The 22,834-nt window shown below is 32.9% G+C and overlaps 2 protein-coding genes across 3 annotated transcripts in view; one reads left to right on the top strand and one right to left on the bottom strand.

Moving 5' to 3' along the window:
* Positions 1-12,790, top strand: part of LOC148624284 (chromatin-remodeling ATPase INO80-like) — a 46,669-nt gene extending 33,879 nt beyond the window's left edge. For both annotated transcript variants that reach the window (XM_088566942.1, XM_088566943.1), the window contains exons 26-37: positions 712-937; positions 1,502-1,618; positions 2,845-3,073; positions 3,282-3,409; positions 3,867-4,034; positions 5,099-5,257; positions 5,672-5,774; positions 6,602-6,687; positions 6,891-6,995; positions 9,135-9,243; positions 9,370-9,543; positions 12,026-12,790. In XM_088566942.1, the coding sequence (XP_088423068.1) occupies positions 712-937; positions 1,502-1,618; positions 2,845-3,073; positions 3,282-3,409; positions 3,867-4,034; positions 5,099-5,257; positions 5,672-5,774; positions 6,602-6,687; positions 6,891-6,995; positions 9,135-9,243; positions 9,370-9,543; positions 12,026-12,123 (1,702 nt within the window). In that variant the 3' untranslated portion in view covers positions 12,124-12,790. The remainder of the gene's footprint in view (positions 1-711; positions 938-1,501; positions 1,619-2,844; positions 3,074-3,281; positions 3,410-3,866; positions 4,035-5,098; positions 5,258-5,671; positions 5,775-6,601; positions 6,688-6,890; positions 6,996-9,134; positions 9,244-9,369; positions 9,544-12,025) is intronic.
* Positions 12,791-16,833: 4,043 nt separating this feature from the next.
* LOC148624283 (glutathione-specific gamma-glutamylcyclotransferase 1-like) lies at positions 16,834-18,720 on the bottom strand. Its single transcript, XM_088566945.1, has 3 exons — positions 18,445-18,720; positions 18,065-18,100; positions 16,834-17,694 (listed from the first exon to the last, which is right to left on the bottom strand). Exons 1-3 carry the CDS (start codon positions 18,622-18,624, stop codon positions 17,251-17,253), a joined length of 660 nt encoding a protein of 219 aa, XP_088423071.1. The 5' UTR covers positions 18,625-18,720; the 3' UTR covers positions 16,834-17,250.
* Between the last annotated feature and the right edge of the window lie 4,114 nt (positions 18,721-22,834).

Below are 22,834 nucleotides of genomic sequence, written 5' to 3'. Positions count from 1 at the left end.
AGGAAATTTTTGTCACAAAAATTACCGTATTTGTCATATTAGAAAAGAAATAATTCCTTCCAAGAATTATTTCTTAAGCGTTCTTGGCAAGAGTTCTGATATAGCAGCACACTGGTCCTCTAACTCATGAAAGATCACAGATCTGGTTACACAATCGTTTTGATTTAAACCATTATATATCAGACTATAATCCAAATTTTGGTGAAAATCTGTTGACCCATGTTGGAGTTGTTGCCCTTTTTGGGTGTTTTTTGCTGTTTTTGATGTTATTACTTTAAAAAATCTCCTCAGAAACTACTCACTGAATTCAATGGAAATTGACATTTTTGTTTTATAGGATATCCTTAACAAAAAAACTTATATTTGATGGCTGAAAAAACATAGGTGCTATTTCTAAAAATAGAACAATGGGGGTCAGACAGCAGATTTTTGCATACATCTCCAAATCTGTTAGGTTTAGCCAATAGCTTTCAATTGCTGAAATGATCCTTATTATAAGGCTTACAAAAGTCTCCAATGAATCAAATGGAGTCAAAATTGTCTGACAACGCCTTGTTAGAGTTATTGCCCTTGAAAGGCAAAAAAAAACAAGGTGAGTGATTCAGGCTCCTGGAAGCCTCTTGTTGTATGTCAGAAATTAAATATGTTAATAACATTTTAATTGTATTATAAATACACATACTTTTCAGCATGTTTTCATAAATATTTTAGGATAAGGTTGGATAGAAGAAGTTTACTGCTGGATACAGATAACCCACTGTCTTTCACTAATGTACATAGTAGTTCTGTGCTCAAAGAACTTGTGTTTACTGGCAATACATCAAGATTTAATGGATTTAAGAATCTTACACTACATTGTATGAAAGAAACACAAGAGCATTGTAAACTAAGACATCGAAATCATCGGAAGAAGAATCCACCAACTTCACCTACCAAAGTAAACATGTAGAAATTACACTTCACTGTCTATCTGTCATTTCATGAAAAATCAATGTCATCTTCATTTTTGTCAACTATTTTGAGAATTTTAAAATAGAGAAGTTGGTAACCACCCAAAGATATCTGCATTTAACAAAGTAAAATGGATTATTCAATTTAAAATAAAATAAAAAAAATATAAGTATCTCCAGATTATCAATGAAACTGTTCAAATACATTCGTTACATTCTATAACAACTATTCCTATGCTCATTACCTTTGATCTGCTGTGTATCATAAAATATTTTTTTTATAGTGTAAAAATTCTTGCAGGAAGTTTCCCATACTTTTCAGTAGTAGAATGTTACCAAATTTTAATTGTTAATATCTCCAATGGGCAACTTTTATTTGTACATTTTTTAATACAGTTTCTATGAAGCCTACTGAAGGATTTCCCATCAAAACATATTCGGGATAAAGAAATGCATGAATCACTATTAAGCTTCTGCCTTGTTTTAAGGTAGATCTGCACTTCAGATTTCTTCGAATTGTAACCTACTTCAGCTGAGTTGTTCTATTTTAGAGTCCCAGTCATCATACATTTCATGATATTCCTCACCCACATAAGTACAGAGAACCAAGAGTCTTACATTGCCAACCTACAGAACTTCCATCATATCTGTACTACTCCATACCAAAGGTAATATTCTTGCAGCAATTTTACAATTTTTTTTATTTACGGTATCTCTTATTTTCATATCAGACTTTTTTTTTTTTTTGGAAATTTTGTTATAAACTTTAATAATTGTAGCTCATTTCTTTGGGTTAAGGAAGTAGACCTAGGGTAAGGGACACAAATCATTGGAATGTTTGCATTTACCATTTTACATCAATATCATGTAAGCATCAAAGTAACTTGGATTAATTTAATTCTGTTTCAAAGAAAAGCTTGAAAGGCTTTAGTGAAATTGAATATAATACAAACATATCATTGATTTCAAGGGTAATGTCATGTCCCTGGCCCTAAGTCTACCTCCTTAAATCTGTCTTCTGATTGTTTTGATTTTTATTCAAAGCCTAGTTCAATGTGCTATATCTGATAAAGGGTCCAGTCTCAATACCAGCGACACTTGAAAATACACCAGAGAAAGTTAACACATTTATAATATTGTGCTTGCAGATTTTTCTTATCGGAAAAATAGTTTTTATGTAAAAAGGTTACCTTGCATAGCAAAAATCTTAATAAAATTCTATCGGACTGGGCTTGACTTTTGGGGAAGAGTACCTTTAGTAGATAGACAGTATTTAAGATAAATCACAAAAACATCATTTTAATATTGTTTTATTACAGGCTGGACAATTATGTTACATTTACATTTTTTTACTTAGAGCAATAATGAGGGGTTTAATATTTACATAAATATTCAGCCTGTGGTAAAACACTGATGGAATGAATTTTATTTTAGATAATATAAGGACTTTTTTTTCATATTTCTTAAAAGACTCCGCCAATGTGTTGCATGAAATGGCATCCATTATGGAGCAAATTTCTGTTGTGGTATCAGTAAAATTGGGTAAAGCTTATCTATAATGTCAGAAATAAGACTGTCATACATCTTTAACAGTCTTGTGTTTATCACATGTTTATCAAAGTTTTACCAAGGCTGTGGTCTAAAGAACTTTGAAGCATTTCATATTAGAATACTAATTTTATATGGCAGATGTCATATTAAAACACGTTGAATTGTGTAGTCACTGGCACATAGTAATAAAAACTGGGAATTCTGTTTAGTTAAAGTTCAAGAAGGTTACCATAAAGTTTTTAAAACGTTAACTGTTCAATTTAAGGTTTTGTTGTGCTTAATTAATTTTGCTACATGTGATGGCATATGGCAGTTCTATTTTAATAACATCCTTTTCAATCAGGTGCGAGTGTCACCTTTGAGTTGGGAGTGTCATGACAGGTCAGCAGAATGGCAGATAATGAAGGAGAATCTGTGTGGTACCTTGGAGGCCAGGCAGAGTCTGTTGTATGGAACACCAGAGATTTATACAGGAGTACGATGGTGGAATCCTTGGTACTTCTCAAAAGTAGAACCAGAGGGACTCCTAGGTGTAAAGCCAAAACATGGCATGTCAGGGTTATTTATTCCAGGTTAGTGAATTCATTTTCATATCAAACAAAATTATTGAATCATTAATGGTCTTTGAAAAGTTATGCTTTGGAAAGTTGTGAACTTTTATGTATAACTTATATTTAAAAGTTATGAAAATAAACCATGCAAACTACAGATCTTTCAAAAATGTTTTTACTTGTCCACTACCATATATTTTTCTTCATCAATTTGTGATATGTATTGCAGATAAAGAAAGTTTGATAACAGATGCGGGGAAGTTGTATGTTTTGGACACACTGCTGCAGAGATTGAAGTCTGAGGGACATCGTGTACTGATCTACTCACAAATGACTAAAATGATTGATCTATTAGAAGTAGGAGAACTTTTACATCAATGTACATTGATAACCGTTCCTGTAATGGCTAGTCAACGAATGTTTTAGGATACATAAAATAATAAACAAAAAGTGTCATTTAAAATCTTTCTACACTGAGTGTTTTCACATTATTATTCATTAAAATTGAGCTGTGTTCCTGATTACTTACTTTATTTTTTGTCCTTAAACATCAAAACTTGTTCAGAATCCTCTGCACCATTATCATGCTGTTTTTGACACTTATTGTAAAGCATGTTGTGTCATAATAGACTTTAAACTGAACTGATGATTATTCCCTGTCAAATTACTTTCTAACAGTTTGTCTTGGTATTTTTACATGAAGTGGGAAATCCTTTCAAACTATTTACTGTTCCATTTAGAACTTTTTTTTCTAGATATGAACTTTTGTGGACTACATTATTATTTTATAAACTTATTAATCACTTAATTTTAGGAATACATGTGGCATAGGAAACATATCTATATCAGATTGGATGGATCGTCTAAAATATCAGAGAGAAGAGACATGGTTGCTGACTTCCAGGCCAGGAATGATATATTTGTTTTCTTACTGAGCACCAGAGCTGGAGGGCTTGGTATCAATCTTACTGCTGCTGATACTGTAAGTAGAAAAATGTCCACATTAAAATGCTTCTTTAAAGAATACACAGCTCTAGACAGCATGCATAATGTGATGAAATAGAATGGATTGCACATGTTATCTTTAGCTCTCTCTGATCTTCAGTCTTTGTAAGCTATTGCTATCACTTGGCTCTGTTTCCTTCTTCTGAAACTTTTTAAAATGATATCACAGTTGGAACTGCAACAAAACCTAAACACCATTCACCTTTAAGATGTCTTGAATGAAAAAAATGTTTTGTTTGACAATCTTGATAGCAAAGTGCTCCATAAGGTCAAAGTGCAGGTTTTTTATGCCAACTACACTCAAAAATGGAAGCAGACTAGATATCACACAAGATAAACAGGATTAGAATAACAAGATATATTATGCTCACTAGTTTTTAAAATGTTTTGAATTATAATTTTTTTTTGCGAATGCAAATTTTGCAGTCATATAATGGTATGGGGCTGTTGTCTCTGTCTTTGTAGTCACAGTCTAGTCCACAAACACTTCGTCTTTATTAGATAACTTGGATATTAGTTGGTTGATCTTGATGGAATTTGTTCCAACTTCTACGGTAGTTACGTTCCCATTTATGTTGATTTTCCCAGTACAGAAGATAAAAAAAAATGTTAATTAAAAAAATGATACAATCTACACTCCTGATTAGTTTGCTCATTATCATTATCAAGCAACATACATGTATGTATGTAAAAATTTTGTCCTGGTAATAGATGATATTTACAGATTTTCCCATATATTAGGCAAAACTAGTGAAAATAAAGGATAAGTGTCAATGAGAAAATAATCTAAATGATACAACTTTGCAGTTAAGTAACACCTAGTATATTAATAACAAAAGTATGTTACTAGGTAGCCTCTTTGATCTTATATTTGACATGATAAAAGGCAAGTAAGTGATTCTTGCACTCTAATGTAAGTTTGTTAAATCATATTTATTTGGAATTTAGACAAAATTACATTTACAAAAACTGTTAAGTTAAACTGTTCATGCATTGCCATTACTACTATGAACTAAACTAGTGTTTGTTCTTTGATTGTAGGTGATATTTTATGATAGTGATTGGAATCCAACTGTTGATCAACAAGCCATGGACAGAGCCCATAGACTGGGACAAACAAAACAAGTCACAGTGTATCGTCTCATCTGTAAAGGTACTATTGAGGAAAGAATTTTACAGAGAGCAAAGGAAAAAAGTGAGGTGGGTAACCAGTTCAGATGTTTCAGTTTGTTCAGTTTCTATGGCTATTCAGGTTAAACAAATTGTAAAAGTTTTCTGAAGAAATTTTACTGTTAAAAACTAAAATTTAAGGAGTAGTATTAAATGTTTTAACTTAAATAGCCATCTGTTTGTGCATGGAGTTTAGTTTGTTATTTCCTTTAAACAAGTGTAATGAATCTTTTTGAGAGTTGTTCAGTTGAACAGTTCTTCCAAGTTATTTCCAAACCAGATACACATAATATTACAAATTTATATCTCTATAGAGATAACATCCATAAGATGATAAGCCTTTATTGTGTGTAAAACTGATAAGAGAAAGATAATTTTATCCCTATGGTGACTAGAGTATGGAGACAGTTGTTTGATAGAAGATTGAGAAACTTGTTGTTATAGATTCAGAAAATGGTAATTAGTGGAGGAACGTACCGACCAGATGTTCTGAAACCAAAGGAGGTTGTCTCCTTACTTATTGATGATGATGAAATGGAGAGAAAGTGTATGTATTTATACTTAGTCTTATGTTGGGCTCTGTAGTATTAAGTACCATTCTCTTGGCAATGGGTGGCACAACATTTTTCTCAGTTAGGTCTTTTTTGCCTCAAATATATTTAATGCATCAATAGAACAAACTGAAAGCTATTTCAATTTATCCTGAAGCAGCTGCAACTTAAAATGTTTTTTGACTGGTTATATAGGGAAAAAAATAGGGAAAATTTTTCCATCCATTTTCCAAAAGTGCATTTCAATTATACTTTTCCTATATTTTTTTTAAAAAAGGCAAACTTTACTAACACTTTGATGGTTATTACTGGAGGTCATGAAATATAAGTGCTTGGATTATGCAATAAACCCTCTGCATTTTTCCTAAATGTGCCACATGTTTTAAGCGGGACAGCATGAATTGACTTGCAAAATCATACTCTGCCACCAAAGATCAAACCCTATGCCACTCAGTGTCAAGCCAGCGACAAACTGATTTAACTAAAGAGTTCAGCCTTTAGCCAAGTCAATTAATTGGCTATTTAAATCTACTACTTTCTACAATGCAGGCAGGCCATCCTACCACATGCACATTTTGCCTAATTCTTATGCAGAAGTACTTAATACATTATATATAAATCTATACAAATTAGCTTATCATAAAATCATAACCCACTCCTTGTTAAGTTAAATTTTAAACTAAACATTGATTAAAAGTAAAATCTATGGTGGATTTTTACCTGAATTAAAATACCAAATAATTTTACCATTTGCCTGTAGCAAGAATAAATATTTAGCCCAAACCTTTCAAAACATTGTATCTGCTTATACATTTTTTGTCAGTGTTGCAGAAAGCTGAAGAAAAACCCTCATCAAAGGATGACATAAATAAAGAAAAAGAGAAGAAGAGGAAAAGAGAATATGTAAAAGTAATGCAAGCAATTGAACACTTCAAATACGTGAATTATTATGTATCTTTCTGTATGGTACATTTTTTTAGCTGTAAGAACACATTTTGTCCATTATTTCAGGATTTGTTATAGTTAAATGATTTATAAATTATCTTCCTTTAGCTAGATATATTTCCTGTTGGTGTACTTCAATTAAAAAGTGCAATCACTAATTATTTCAGAAGAAGGATTCTAAAAAGGCAAAACAGGATGAAAATATAACAATTGCAGCAGATTCAGAATCCAGGGCAAGTTTTGATTCAGTGCCAGCCAGTCCACAGAGTGTGGTAAGATGCCTTACATATAAGTAGTAAATTAATTACCTCTAAACAATTTATTATACTTAGGAAACACTTCAAATGGTAGATGTTTCCTTTCTCCTCTTTTCATTGGCTTTAAATGGTGTATGTTTCGTGCCTCCTCTTTGTATTCTATGATGAGATGTTCTGTTTCTATAGGAGTGCAAACAAATTTTGTTGGTTTGGCACTGTTATTGTAAACACTTAATTTTCCTGCAAGAACTTACACATTATTTGAAGAATCTTGATAAAATTTTAGAATAAGATTCCAAGAAACAAAGGGGGAGATTGTTGTTGATTTTGTCACTTATGTGGTCATCACTTTTTAGGGATAAAGGGCCAAAATCAAAAACTTCATAAGATTTAACTAAATTACTTGAATATAATCGCATAGAACTCTTTGATATTGTACTGCAATGTTTTATACATGTAGCACCACAAAGGTTAATGACCTGAGTAATTTGGAATTTGGGGGCTGAAAATGGCAAAAATAAAGTTTTTTATAGCATAGAAATAGTTCATTGTCATATTTTTAGCATAGAATTAACCCATGAGAGGGTTTTTGTTATAAGATTGGTATCTTTACTAAAAAAAAAACCAACCACTTTTTATGCTTTTGAATTGGAGTTGGGGACCAATTGTAAATTCACAGGGTCACACGACAAGACTTGGAAAGCCTATAACTTCAGTAAAAGTGAATGGATCTTTTTGATATTGTATCAAAAGGTACCAGTGATTTTGTTACCCTTTTATTGCAGCCAAATATAGACTGTTTCCCCATGAGTTCCAAAATGTTGAAAAACATTTTTCCCAAAGGGAGGAAACTTCCCAATTATCAGGCATATTCTATTGAAACCAGGTTGAGAAGCCAGTGAAATGTTCCTTGAGATGTGATTTCTCAGCCCCTGTACTTTGTTTACTTCTGGGGAATTCTATTTTTGGCAAGTCGTAATATCTGTTTTCAGTTCCAGATTGGCACACAAGGCATTTTTTTTCCTGTACCATTTACCTCCTTGTTGTGAAAATATCTTGCAACTGGAAGTACTACACAAAAAACTCACATAAGAGGATGCCAAAGGTATCCCCAAATTTGAAACATTGTTTTAAAAGATGAATAGTAAAAGTACTGAAAGTTCTACTCTAACATCGAGTTTGTTTGGACAAATTACTTAAGGAATGACTGTTATATTTTTTTCAGTCTATGAAGAAATACCCTCAATGTAATGCACACTAAATAACTTTGCAGGTTATTTTAGAGTGTGCACCATAGGCAAATAAACCGAACAAATATAACAGTCATTCCTTATTATTTAATTTTAGTATCAATTCAATGAGTAAATCATTAAAAATGGTTAATGACTTCATAATCACATTACAAAATTTGGTCTATGAGGTGATGGACAAAATTTGTTATCCAATCAGAAAGCTTGTTACTTCTGAAATTAAACTATGAGACGATGTGAAAATTGTCATGCAGGAACTATAACTTCTGTTGTGAAAAAGTGTACAGTCAGCATTTCTAGTCCACCTATGAAAAAGTCCACAGTCAAAATGTCTAGTCCACCTACGTGTTCAACATCTACAGTTTACCGGTGCAAGCTTTCATCTACTAAGTACGAGTTGAGGTATGACGTGGCTGTATAATTGATTATTCGTTGAATGACTTGTCACTGTGATTTAAATATGGTTGTTCTCTATATTAAACAAAGTATTTTTTGTCACAGTCTTCATTGAAATTATTTTCCCAGTTTGTTGAAAATACACAAACTTTTTCCCAAACATAAAGGGTTGGGGCTTCTTTAAAAAAAAAGCAACAAAGTCACTGGGTACCATACATCAGGTAAAGCCGGCATTGGTAATGGGGGTTGTGACCTGAAAAGGAGACTTAGTTAAAAATTAATGATTTAGACTTGTTGCTTGGATATTGCCTCCATTTTTATGGGTATCCTTCAAACTGGTGAGTGGTTAGTAGCAACAGTAGCTTGCATTGATTTTCACAGAAATTTACAAAGGGGAAATTTGGTTAATATAAACTAATGAATTTCCACCAATTACATTTCATTTTGGAAATTACTTTCATTGTATATATAAGTAGCATGAAACTTTATTGCTATGATTAAATTTCAGATTTCTTATGGTAGTGAACTTACCCAGCAGTCTGGTGCAGGACTTGATGACAGTAGCAATGATGCTCTAGTTATTGTGGATGATCCACTGCTTGGTGGCTCAACTCAGGGTATGTATTTAAGCTATTGATTTCATTAAAACTACTTTGATTTGCAACTTTAATGTTCATATCAGTAACATTGATATATTTTAAGTCCTATTTTGAATGAATGTTTTTTTTATTTCTGATATTTAGGATTGACAACACCAAATAAGAGGGGAACAGGGAAAAGAGGTAGACCAAAAGGTTCCACTGGTACTAGGAGACCACGAGGTAGAGGACTGAAGAAGGCGTTAAGTGCTGCTGAGATAGCAGGTGCCCAGGCTGGCATGACAGCTGCTTATGCTGCCTATGGTTATAATTTCACTGGTATGTTTTATGAATGAAGTTATTTACAGCCTTATATTTCCTACACAAAATATTCAGAAGTAAAGAGTGGCAATCATTTCAATATTACACCATGCAAAATTCAAAGGTAAGGTCACTTGAATTTGAATTCAAATTTCCTATGTAATGAAAGGATTCTTGCTCTGATATTTTGGAAGTATCATGCCTCTTGTATTAGATATATATTCCACTGTCAGGGTAGTGCTATATTGCATTCTTTCAGCACGATATATTCAAATATTCATGCAATAACCCTATATTTCTGCATGAATGACAGCTTCTTTCACCATCTCAGGGTATGGCCTCATGTTTTCATGTGATAACATATAGGAAATACCCATTAAATGGCAAAATGCATGGTTTTGCAGAGCATTTTCTACATTCTGAGCAGAGTACAAATACAGGCTGTCTTTCTATACAATACCATAATAATGTTACACCCTCATGGGTGTGTAGGTATATTTCGAGCGTAAGTGTATAAGAAAGTGGTATTTCACTGGTAGTGTGGCCTTTGAAGGTATTTCCATATACTTGTTCTTAATACACGACCCAACAGAATCTCAACTTATAAATAACATTTATTAACCTCTCAGGATTCAATAGTTTAATACATACAATATATAATGTTAAAACCCTACCACTGAACACTTAAAGTATAAATGGAAGTCCCCCCAAAATATGATACGCGCTGCTAGGTTTTATAGGTTATGTCAAGGTCAGGTCGTAGTAAAAATATTACTACTAAAAATACAGGGGCATACCACGGGTGTTGTTCTCATGGCGAGCTGGTAGCACTCAGTGGTCAAAATCGAGCTGAATAGTACTAACTGCTCTCAGAATAATTCTGCCAGGATTAATTTCAGGACGCCGGTCGACAGTTTATATATAATAGCCCCACTTGTTGGAATTTTAGGCCCACTTTCAGGAATGTGGGGATTCGGCTAATATCATTGGTTTATCCTTGTGGGCCTCCAAACAATATGAGTGGTTAAGAAATCTCTGCATTCCCACAGAAGTCTATATTCTCCCAACCAATTACTTCCGGTCTGCCAAATATAAACATGGTTGACATCGAGGGGAAAAATATAATAACAGGATGGAAAAGAAGGAAGACGGGACCTACTATAGCTTATAATACGGGGAAAAAAAGCCCATAACAATCATATCCCTTAGCAGAATATATGAATATAATGACAGGTGAGAAATATGAATAAATAGACAAAATAAAGCTGGGGACTGGTCGACAGCCTGGGCTGACTGGACACGAGAGATGCAACTTTGAGAATGAACTCTGTCTTGACCCTTAGAAAACATTCCCATAATAATACAATAATACAAATGCAATCACATAACTATGTTTAAATTGTCCATATCGCGCATGAATTCACTCAGACGGACACGAACAAACAAGAAAAAGGAACCAGAGTGACACCAAAAATATATCTTCATTATAAACCTACTGACCTAAACCCTATTTTGTAACAATAATGTTTTTATCCTGCAATTATTAAGAGATCAAGTTGTTTTAAGTTTGAATATTATTAGTTTTTTATATATGCTGTAGTAATTGTGAGCACTGTGAGTTTCACCATACTTGCAATTATAATTTACCCTCGCTAGCAGCTTCAGCATTTCTTTTTTTTTTTTTTTATAATTTTTTTCTTTAATAAAATGTCATAATATTTGTATATTTTGGGACAATATCTGTTTCCCTTGGATGGGAGAAATATTTAAACTTAAACTATGACGTCAGCAAATGCACATAAATGATCACAACTGACTGTATTTCAAAAAGATAATGAATGCTTTTCCTATGTAAGAGTGTGGAGGTTTTTTTTCTTGAACAGTACATCCAGCATAATTGAACAGTGGAGAGAAATATGTATCTACATTTATCGATCTTTTTAGACTATATTCATTTGTTTTAATTCATTTTAATTTGTTTGGCTAAAGAAAATGTTCAATTTTCTCTGTAAAAAAAATCACTTTTTGTAACTTCTGGGAGAATACTTTATTTTCCTTGGTGTATTGGGGAACCTTTGGGGAAATTAAGACTGTATAGCTCACACTACTTGTATGGAAAATTAAGTGTGTATAGCTCACTCCACTTTGAGGTGCTCCCTATTATTCATTACTATTTTGCCTCAGAGTTGATTTTATATTGAATGTAGAGTGTTAAACTGAATGCATAGGGAAATGGCATTGCTTAAAAAATACAGTAAAAAAATGTACACCTTTTATTGCACTGCTGTATTGGGCCCCTTTTATTTGTATATGAATGTGATGATAGAAAACATAATCAAGTGATTATGATCACGGAGTAGAATTTGAATGGAGGAGAATGATTGCATTTTCAAATATGAATTACCTGTAAGTTCAAACTTAATATCTTTCCTACTGAATAAGAGTTACTATTTAGCAAAATATGAGACCAATTGTTTTTTTTTTTAATTGTTTTTTTCAGGTACTGCTAATTCACCAAGCAGTAAAAGTAACAGTTCATTTGTGATAGGTGATTCACCAAGAGGATCTAGTTCTCAACAAGACTCAAAAAAGCAATAAATTACAATATGAATGCTTTTGTTTTTCTGCATGTTTTATGACTTGAATTGTTTTCCATCTTATTTAAATCATAATAAGCTATAAAAAGTTATTTACAAGAATTCAATATTGTTTTCTGTTATAAATTAATCTAATACAGTCAAACCTTGTTAAGTCGAAGATACCATGCAAAAATGTTTGAGTAATCCGAGGATAAACCAGAAATATTAGTAGGTTGGTCAGTGATTTACATCATTTGTTGTGCTTGTACATGTACATGTACAGGGTACTTTGTCATGCGTTTCATATCAGATATTTTATTTTGTATACTGTATATCACGTTTAAAATACTGAACGGCACAGAGTGCTTTACTGAAATTTCCTTTTATTTTTTCTCTATAGAAAACGTCATAGTTCATAACATGCTGGTTTTTTTTTCACTCACAATCAGGAGTATAGTCAAACAATGTGCTCTACATTGTAACGATAAAATTTCTAATTTACTAGAGAAGCGAATGTAGTTGCTGAAATAAACTTACTATCGTTTGTTTGATGTTTCATTAAATAGTCAGGTACCATTACAATTCATCTGTATTTTTTTTTTTAAATATCAAAATATCAAAAAATCTAATATCACTGTTAGTGTCAGTTCTGATGTGTAATTAATAAAATTTGTTTCTTTTCACTACACGTGCAATTTAAATTAATTAAATACACAAATCAAGCCATAAAGAGTGTCAACAAATTAATTTTAAAAGCCACACTTATTGTTGTTAAAACACACTTTGATCATGGTTTGTAATAAAGCAATCAGTTTTCTGACTAATTAGTTGACTCCGAGACATCAGGAGTCATGTCGTGGGGACAGATTGATTACTTCAAGTTACCTGAGATTTTGATTCATCCGAGTTTGTGTCATCCAAGGTAAAATTGTATTGGAGTAAGGGAGTAAGAGTATTGCTGGGACTTTGTAATTCATTCGAGTTATCCAAGATTTGGACTATCCAAGTTGGACACATCGGAGTTCGACTGTACATGTAACTCAGAAGCATTTCCTTTAGAACAATGGTCATACAAGAATGATTTTAATTTAACTCTCAAAGTTTATATGGGAATATTTTAGTTTAATTATTCTTAAAGGCAGCTTTAATAATTTTTTAAAATATCACTACTGTGAAAAATCTATATCTTGAATGCATGTGTCAATTAAAGAACAATTGTAAGATGTTTTACCCTATTTTTGATTTGATCTTATTTGAACACTTATTACCATATGTTAGGACAATAGAAATATTCAATCTTCTGAAACTGAATCTCCTACATTTGAGCTTGCCTTTGGAACTGAAGTTTTAAATGTAATTAAGCATTTATAAATACTAACTATGACTTAGTACTGCATAGAAAAAGCTGTTTGATGGTCAGATTTTCAAGGAATACTTGCCATTGCTTTAGGAATGATCTTACATTGAATTATAATAATGATTTTACTAATTAAAAGAAATCTCATTCATATAGTTATTTCTTTACATTTTTCTTTATTAGTATTTATTGAAGCAAAGAGGAAAAGAAAATTTTCTTCAATATTTTCCTTACCATTTTGGGTAAATCAAGGTCTAATGAGTTTTGTTTTTTAGCTCACCTGGCCGAAGGCCAAGTGAGCTTATGCCATCACTTGGCGTCCGTTGTCGTCGTCTTTGTCGTCGTCATCGTGGACAAATTAAAAAAAATCTTTTTCTCTGAAACTACTAGACTGACAGGTTTTAAACTTTGCATGATTGTTCCTTAGGGTGTTCTGCACAAAATGACCGTTAAGATTTTTGATCCATGAAAAAACATAGCCGCTGTTAATAAAAATAGAACATAGGGGTCAGATTGCAGTTTTTTTGCAAATAACTCAAAAACTGTTGCCTTTAGCAAATTTCTGGCTGGGGTAATATTGTTCAGCATCATGAGGTGGACCTATTCTAAAATTTTCAAAACGATTGGTCGACTGATGTAGGAATTATGGCCCCTGAAACATTTTTTTTTTTTTTGTATTTTTGCATGTGCAACTTTGAAAATCTTTTTCTCAAAATCCGTGGCACAATATTCAATGAAAGTTGGCATTTATATTCCTTAGGGTATCCCACACAAATTGACAGTTTGGATTGTTGATTCATGAAAAAAACATGGCTGCCATTACTAAAAATAGAACATAGGGGTCAGATGGCAGTTGTTTGCAAATAACTCAAAAACCGTTGCCTTTAGCAAATTTCTGGTATGGGTAAAATTGTTAAGCATTATGAGAAGGACCCATGCCAAAATTTTCAAAACCATTCATTGACTAATGTAGGAGTTACGACCCCTGAAACAGTTTTTTTTGTTGTTTTTTTTTTCACATGTACAACTAAAACTTTTTAAGATCATTGAATGAAAATAAGCATAATTGTTCTTTGGTGTATTGTGCTCAAAATGAATGTTGTGATTTTTAATCCATAAATAGATATGGCTGCCTGTACTAAAAATGGAACTTAGGGGTCATAAGACAGGTTTTTGACAAAAATTCAGTAATTGTTGCCTTTAGCAAAATTCTGGTTCAGGTCATGCAAATGCTATGAGAAGCATTTCTTGCATTTGACAATTTAGTTGATTTTAACTCAGCCTGTCTCATTCCTCAAGTTTTTCATATAAGCAAATGGTTAATCAGGTGAGCGATTCAGGCTCTCTTGAGCCTCTAGTTTAATTCTTGATTTCAAGAATACTAAATGGCATTATTCAGTTGTAAAAATTAATGATGAAGCTGAGCACTAATTTTCATTTCTATTTATATGATGTCAAGTTTTGTATTTTAGATTTGTGAAAATGTCAATGTCATTTTTTTTGTTGTTGCTATAATGTTAAGATTTAATATTTTTCAGTAGAAAAAATATGTAAATTAAGAACATGAGGTAAATAAAACTTTGTTATGTATTATTTGGAAGTTAGAAAGATAATTTGTAATAAATGGAAAATAGTAGTACACATCCAGGACAATTCAACCGTCTATAAACTTCTGGAAAAAAATTTGCTCCATAAATCTCCATCTGCTTTGGTTATACCTAGTGCATATACATTTTATCAAGAGACTTGAACAGCCACCCATATACAAAGAATAAAAGTACTTTCCCCCTGTCATTCATATGTTTTACTGTAACAGCTCCAACAGAGTTTAACATGCTTTCTTGTAGAAAGAGGAAACTCTTTATACCTCCTAGAATCTTACTTAATTTGTGTTGATAATTTTGTGTAAAAAACAGATATGAGCTGAGTTGAGTATATCGTATATTATTGTTAAAATATCTCCTGTCTCCACCGGTAATTAAAAGTCTCTTTGATTTACTTAACAACATGCTTTAAAATCCTTATGCATAACAACATTACCTTATCATCATTACTTAAAATTCATAAACCTCTATGGATTTGTGGATACTAAATAGGTACCCTCATGCCTGAGTTCGGTGCAGTCCATATTTTGATAATAGATACCTGAAATTCATTCAGATCAAAAACCAAAATAAAAGGTGTGTTATTTCGCATAATTCCTTAAAAAGTTTCTTAAAAATTCAAAGGCGGTTAAGAATGGAAACAGACAGACAAAGGGACATCGTAAACACTATATACTGTCCCACTTAAAAACATCGGTATAATTAACTTAATCAATGAATTGAAATTTTTCCGTTTAGAACGTTATATAGTTTTCCAAAGCATTAATTAGATCAAGAAAAAAAGTTGGAAATTAAATTTGAATTGTAGAGTTGTTGCAGGGATGGGGCATCAAAAGTAAAATGTTGAATGCTACCACAAAGAAATTGTATATGATGTTATCATGTTGTACTCAGCCGAGGACAGAAAAATATATGATTCAATGTTTCTCCCATCACTGTACAATTTAGATTTTCAAATAAATATTTTAGCTCTGGCTGTCGCTAAAAAATAAAACTATTCCCATGCTTGCACAAAAAATATTTCTAATTCAACATAAAATCCCAGGCCTCACCGAGAGAAGAAAATGGCCTGTGCCTTATATAAAAGCATGTGAATAGGCATACCAACTTATGATTTCATTTTTTTTTTATTTTTGGCCAGTTAAACACTTTTTTGTTGACAAATAACATTGATATATTGAAATTTACATTATTGTTACATGTGCACTAACATAAACTAAAATGCAGCTCTTGATTTTTTTGTTGAAAAAAAAGGTTTTTTTTGGGGTTTTTTTTTTGTATTTTTTTTTATGAAAGACCATTGCTCCATGTCCTTTGCAAACGGTAATCATTTTGACAGTCAGACTTGATTTATTTGTTAAATATTCAGTTTTGCTGAAAATGTCAAAAAGAAATCAAAATTGTCGGTCATGATCGAGCTGCAATACTTGACAACTGTTATCGTTCTGTTCACTATCACGCTTGACTGAGAGTGCTTATATTAGAATAGTCGGTCCATGTCATTTTATATGACCGCAACATGTTTTGGTCGTATAATTGTATAACCTTGTTGTTGTCGTTGTAAACTTATGTTTATTTACGAAAACTTTAGTAAAACTTATCCAATCATTTTAAAATTTTAACACTGTTCCAAGGAACATGCTGGAGGGCCTATAGTTTTTTAGGCTTTTGCTCATCCCGTTTGGTAATTAGGAGACTAAAAACTGCTTGTTCTAGGTTTTTGCTTAACCCTTTTGGTAATTAGGAGACTAAAAACTACTTGTTCTACTTACGGTTAAATGTTTATTTGTAAAAATAGAAGACAAGCTAGATGTTAAAATACCACCCAACAACTTGACATAAAAGTATACAATAAATACAGATAGAGCATTTTATTTTCCAAAAGTGGAAATGAATGCCCATTAAAAGCTGTCTGCAATACTGTAAAAAAAAATCTCGTATTGCCCTTCTGCTTTGTAGGAAGGATTTTTCAGTTCTGGATAAGAATGAAATTAAGAAATATTATTCTCGGTTTTCATTTTTCAGCCCTTGTATTTTACTCTTCTTGCTAGATTATTGGCACTAGTGAAACAGTGTTAGCAATAGGAATCTCTCAATGTAAATGAGAACTTGACATCCTAAGGTCAACCGGCTTTATCCCCATTGAAACCTCTCGGTATCTTGCATTTCAATGTTGGTTCTGGTTCTATGTCTTTACTGGTTTGACTAAGGAGTCAAATGTCAATGCTATCACTGGAAATTCTTGTGTTGGTTGCCTTACATTCATTCGGTTGTTCATATAAAGAACGAATTTTTCCAATGTAAATAAATGTAAATCATTATCCTCCGGAATACATGTTCTTGTAAAGTCTGCCAAACGTGTCACATATTCTGTATTTGTACCCGCATAGCCACTGGCTAATACTATTTCACTAGCCATGGTGGTCATATTAGATGGTCCTAAGTAGAGACTGTTTTCTGAAGTAGCAGTATATACCAAGACCTTGTGCGCATTCCCAGAGCGAGAAAAGAAGTCTTCTACAACAGTAACATAACCCCCAAGGTCACTCTCTCTTTTATTCAGATATCCCAAAGCTTTGAAAATTTGATCTTTCCCTTTCACTTCGTATGCCACTCCCCATACAACACCCTGAAATGAAGGGTAAGTTTTTATTTTTTTTTTCTGTGGTTTGATTTTCTTTTCTTTGTGTGTGTTTTGTTTGTTTGTTTTGTTTGTTTGTTTGTTTGTTTTTGTTTTGTTTTTTTTAGACCTACATTAATCTTGTTCAAATGTACATATGTATGACTGTAATTTCAATGTCTGTAGAACGTTTTATTTAATCCTACACAGTTTAATTGTTACTAGAGGAAATTGATCCACATATTACCGAATAACTCGCCTAATAACAACATTCCAGGTCAAATAAATGCGCTACAACAATTTTGTATGTCATCTGGTACAAGGTCACGTCTAATTATAGATTAACACGTGTTCTGAATGACGCAATGTTTACACTTACCGTTTCTGAAGGAATCAATGTAGCTACACGTCCAGGCTACAAAGAAATAATGAGACTGATTTTAATTTTTTTTTAACAGTTCCTAGAATTTTTTAATTAGAAATCTGACTTATCAATATGTTATTTTGTAGGGCAATCGATCGCGAAAAAACGTCTAATGGGATATTTTTATTATATCTCAAATTAGCTGACATTTTTACTATCCTAAACGAAGAATATTTCAGCCAATAAGATTTGCTATATAGCATTAAAAATCGAATCAAGGAGACAATTGCCTAAGCTTTGAATCGCTGTAATAACGTTTAAAAAAGTCGATTTTAGCCTGACTTTTCCTTTTTACCATTTTTGATAAATATGCTAAAATGAAGTAAGAAGCCTACATTATACTTGGTTCCTCTGTGCGTTAAATTCCCCTGCCAGAAACGTCTATCATATCCTTGTATATGTCCAATTTCTTTAGAACTGAAATCGAAGTTAGGATTCCATGTCAAGGATCCATACCCGAACACCCACAAGCTATTATGCATTTCTAACAGAGTATCTAACAAATTCTTTTCCATTTTCCACAGTTAGTTGTTGTAGCTCCTGGTGGACACCTTGACATCAGTGTAGTTGAAGGCTAGCACTCAACTTATAAGAACGGTCGCATACGTTTGATTGGTTGGTGTGCTGTGGAGTTGCATCACTTTTCTGTTCTCGTGATGTATACACGTACAAAAATTATTTGCGTCATACACTTTATCTGTAAAAGTTCATGCCCAATTGAGTATCGAATTATTCACAACAAACATAATCTCGATCAGTAAACGTATAGAACATAACCATTGTATTTTAATTCTAATAAGTAACCGCTTTAATCAAAATTAGGTTATTCCCCTTTGAAATGTATTTATTAGCAAAAAAAAACCAAGACGTACTTGTATAAATTACTGTGTTATTTCCTATTACGTTCGATGCACAAAAAATGTTGCACTCCCTTAGAAAGTGTGACCACATTAGTCGAATTTTATAAAGACATAAATATAGTATTAGTTATTTTGATGATGGCCACTATTCATACATTAGTGTCTCTTTCTCCTATTGGATATATGAACTTGACCAAACGAAACATTTTCCCTGAATAGAATTAGTTATACTATAGCTGGTTAATATCGAGGGCTTACAATAAATTGACCGCCAAAAATGACAGTTATGCCTCGAGCACTTCCCTGTGGCAGTCGCAAGTAATCGATAACAAGAGGGTACAAAAACATTTTTTTCTGGTTTCTGGATCATAACTTGTAAACAAATGGAAACTGTACTTTAATATTCCATATCACAAAAGAATGGTTGAGATTAATTTTGTGGGAAATGGACCAGCATAGGCATCGTCCCACTGGCAGTGCTTTCTAAAATGCGAACTATATAAATAATGCTGTACATTTGTTTCGATGAGTATAAACTGTCATCGGCAGTATTAGTACCAAATACGTAGGAACTTAAAGATACAAAAGTAAATTGTATACAAGAAGTACTCAAACCAAATTTCGATAAATTAATGATGTACAGATCGTGGTCCGACAATTCACATTGTATTATACGTACACGCACGGGGGGCATCGTACAAGTCTACCCAACGCAAACACGTTTTTGAGGCAATCATAATACAAGTTAATTTTTTAATCACATGCTTCACGCGGAGTGCAGGACATCTATTTTTCTATGTTGCTACCACCAGTAACTTGGATAAGCTGACCAATCCTTTTTTGGAAGAGTTATTTCCCTTTGTATTTTCATCCACTCATTGTAAGCAATCTCTTTTCTACTTTTATAAAATGTGCACTAAAGGTTTATTACTAGTAATAGTTCGTACAAATTCGAAACAAAGTTCTGACCGATCATTTTTATAAGAATTATTCATTGCCGTTTGAACTCGGAACATCTTACACATTTCCTTCCGTATGACATTGAAGGCATTCTCATATATTTTCTCTATCTATTTCTGGATGATATCGTGCATGGACGCGTTGCTGTTGCTGCCAGTATAGTTGTTATGTAATTGAAGCTCATGATGCCATTTCACTTTATAAAGATGTTAATGCCAGATTCGGGCGTGTTGTTCATTGTTAGTCATGAAGTCATATTACATGTAAGTTCTTCCATGTTTGATTGCCTGATACATGATTTAATTCGTGTGCTGGATTATTTGTTACAAATAATTTTAATTATTTCACTTTGTACAATTACTTACTGGATGCCCTTATTTTGTACTGGTAGCTGAAAATAAACTGTTGAATTGTGATTGTCCTGGAAGTAATTGCTGATAAAACGCAGTTTTTATCTAGCGAAGTGGGTGCGTACACTCGAACGCACGCAAATCCCATTGGTTTGTTAAGAATTTACGTGTATGTAAGTTTTACGTTGCGAGTACTTTGTGGAATGATGTCCTTGACCACAGGACTCTGACTATAAGTAGGGTCAATTTCAAAAATTGTTCAAGTGTCTGATATGTTCATTGGAATCTGTAGAAAAAAATCTTAGTAAATGTCACCACTTATATATTAGAGTCCAGTGTCTGTCGCCATTTTTAACATTTAACAAGTACTATCTTTAAAAAAAATTAGCCGAGGCGGTAAAATGTTCTTCTTTTTATTTCCGAGTTTCTAATTTCTTCCGAGAAAATAACACATGGTACACAATTACCAATTTCCGATACAGGTTTTTCGAACGCCACAAAGTTATCAATATTTGGCCAATCGGGAAATAGAATTGCGACCAGGTAATTTGCGTTCCATAGAAGAGCGTCCTTAAGGTCAAAGGGTAAAAAGCGAAACTATACCGACTGCATCAAAAAAAAAAACTATAACCAACTTTGTTAAAAAACATAATGAAAGAAATTTTCCAATGATGAAATGATCCATATAAAAGACGCGGGCTTCTATTTTAATAATGAGGATGGAGCAGATAAGTAAAGTGTTGTAATTGACCTTGAGGTAAAGGTTACATGATGGTAATCATATGAATTAGTGATTATACACTCACCATGCCAAAGATCTGAGCCCTAGCGCCCCCTTTTCCCAAAGAAGGAAAAGGCTTTAAGGCATAAGATAATTTTGTTATAAAATTTACATAGAATTCAAGTCAAGGTCACGAGAAGGTCAGCATGTTATCCCCACGTTAACTCATGGCGGTTCAACTACACCAACGGCCTAAGAGGGTCTGAAATACCCACCTCAAACTTTTTTATTCGCCTTATGAATATTTGATGTCGGAAATAAAAATATTCCAAGAAATTACGAACAAGCGTTTCAAGATATTTTTTCGAATCCGCTGTCATTTATTTTCGCTATTTACACTCTAACATCGATAATGTAGTGAAGTTACTTAATCGCGCGATTTATTTTCGAGAGCTTTTTTCTTGCATGCGAAATTAAAACGCTTTCGAAAAATATGCTGCCGTATATGTTACAGAATACCAGTAGTTTATCCGCCCGTCTGTCGTAAATTGTCACGAGCTCTCACAGTTTTTTTACGCAGTGATATTGGTAAGTCGTAAATCTGTTTCTACGTTGTGTGTACATAGTCATTTTTAAAAAGTTAATTGAAGTGTTGTTTATCACAGAGTGATGGGGATAGTAGCCAAATAATCTGCATTGTAGAAGTTATTTTTGAGTTACTGTTCTTCGTCTGCTTGTGATAGTTTGTTGTTCGATGGTTATTATTGCATAAACTGGAGATTAAGGGCACCGAACCATTCGAGTAAGGAATACCCGCGATACTGTGGTTGTACTTATTTTCGGTGTGTACGTATTTACATGAATTTTGCAGTCAATTATTGTTCATGAAAATATGTATCCGCGAATATGCAAATTTAACACGGACTAAATGTGGGACGATAAAAAATGGCATACACCCAGACTTTTTCTTATTTAATGCTGGCGAAAATGTTTGAATACCATCTATCGTGATTATAAGGACATGACAATGACAAATTAAAACAGCATGTTTCATAATAGAGACGAATGTTGCGTAGGATATTGCATGGTGAAACTCTGATAATCACGGCGTCAAACTCATCGTCAACGTCATTTCTAATGTAAGTACCGGTGCTTCCCTTAATAGTGATGGGGTCTGCACAAGTATAGGTTACATACCATTAATTCAACTAATGAGCTGTAAGAAGATACACAAAAATAGTCCTACACAAGTTTTAGTGCACTTGTATTATGTTGCTGTGGAAAAAGTGCACATCAAATCTGCACAAGTGAGCTTGTGTTTTGGCAGGAAATTATATTTCCTTTATTTCTACATAAAATGGTCACTGTAACTTACTGAATTAAATATTTTTTATGAGTTCTAAATGAAGACCACTTTTTGTGAAATGTAGGGGACTTCCCATTCTATTTTTAGCTCATTGTCTTCTAGGAGCTGGTGTCGCACTGCAAGGTAGTAAATACAGGGCTATTAGTGTACACATGCAGCTTTTAGGTGATGTGTAGTCTTCTTTAGGTTAAACTAAGGTAGAAGCTCCATAACTCATTGAAATTGGTGAAATTAGCATTGAAGCCTATGGGAAGTGACAATAGTGGTTTGTAGTCTTTATCATTTTTACCGTTGAATAAACATAATTGAGAGGAAAGTGAAAAGAGACAACAAACAGCTATAAATTTTCCACACGGAGTCTACCTTCGACTAGCCCATGAAACATTGAAATGGGCATTACAGTATATCATAAACAGTCTAAAAAGATGTTTCAATAACCATGATTTCAAACCTAAGTGATTCTTAACT

This window comes from Perna viridis, chromosome 2, assembly GCF_037379345.1.
Source record: "Perna viridis isolate PV_CMFRI_1.1 ecotype Kerala chromosome 2, ASM3737934v1, whole genome shotgun sequence".
Taxonomy (NCBI): Eukaryota; Metazoa; Mollusca; class Bivalvia; order Mytilida; family Mytilidae; genus Perna; species Perna viridis.
The sequence above is the reverse complement of the archived record's forward strand: the minus strand, read 5'-3'. Positions and strand labels throughout refer to the sequence as shown.

What these genes read in the sequence shown, in the direction of transcription:
- LOC148624283 (XM_088566945.1), bottom strand. Translation starts at nt 18,624, where the DNA reads ATGGAAAAGAATTTGTTAGATACTCTGTTAGAAATGCATAATAGCTTG. An exon ending in ACAGAGGAACCAAGTATAAT is followed by an intron (nt 18,101 to 18,444) that starts GTAGGCTTCTTA and finishes ATTTCTTTGTAG; the next exon opens with CCTGGACGTGTAGCTACATT. An exon ending in CATTGATTCCTTCAGAAACG is followed by an intron (nt 17,695 to 18,064) that starts GTAAGTGTAAAC and finishes CCTTCATTTCAG; the next exon opens with GGTGTTGTATGGGGAGTGGC.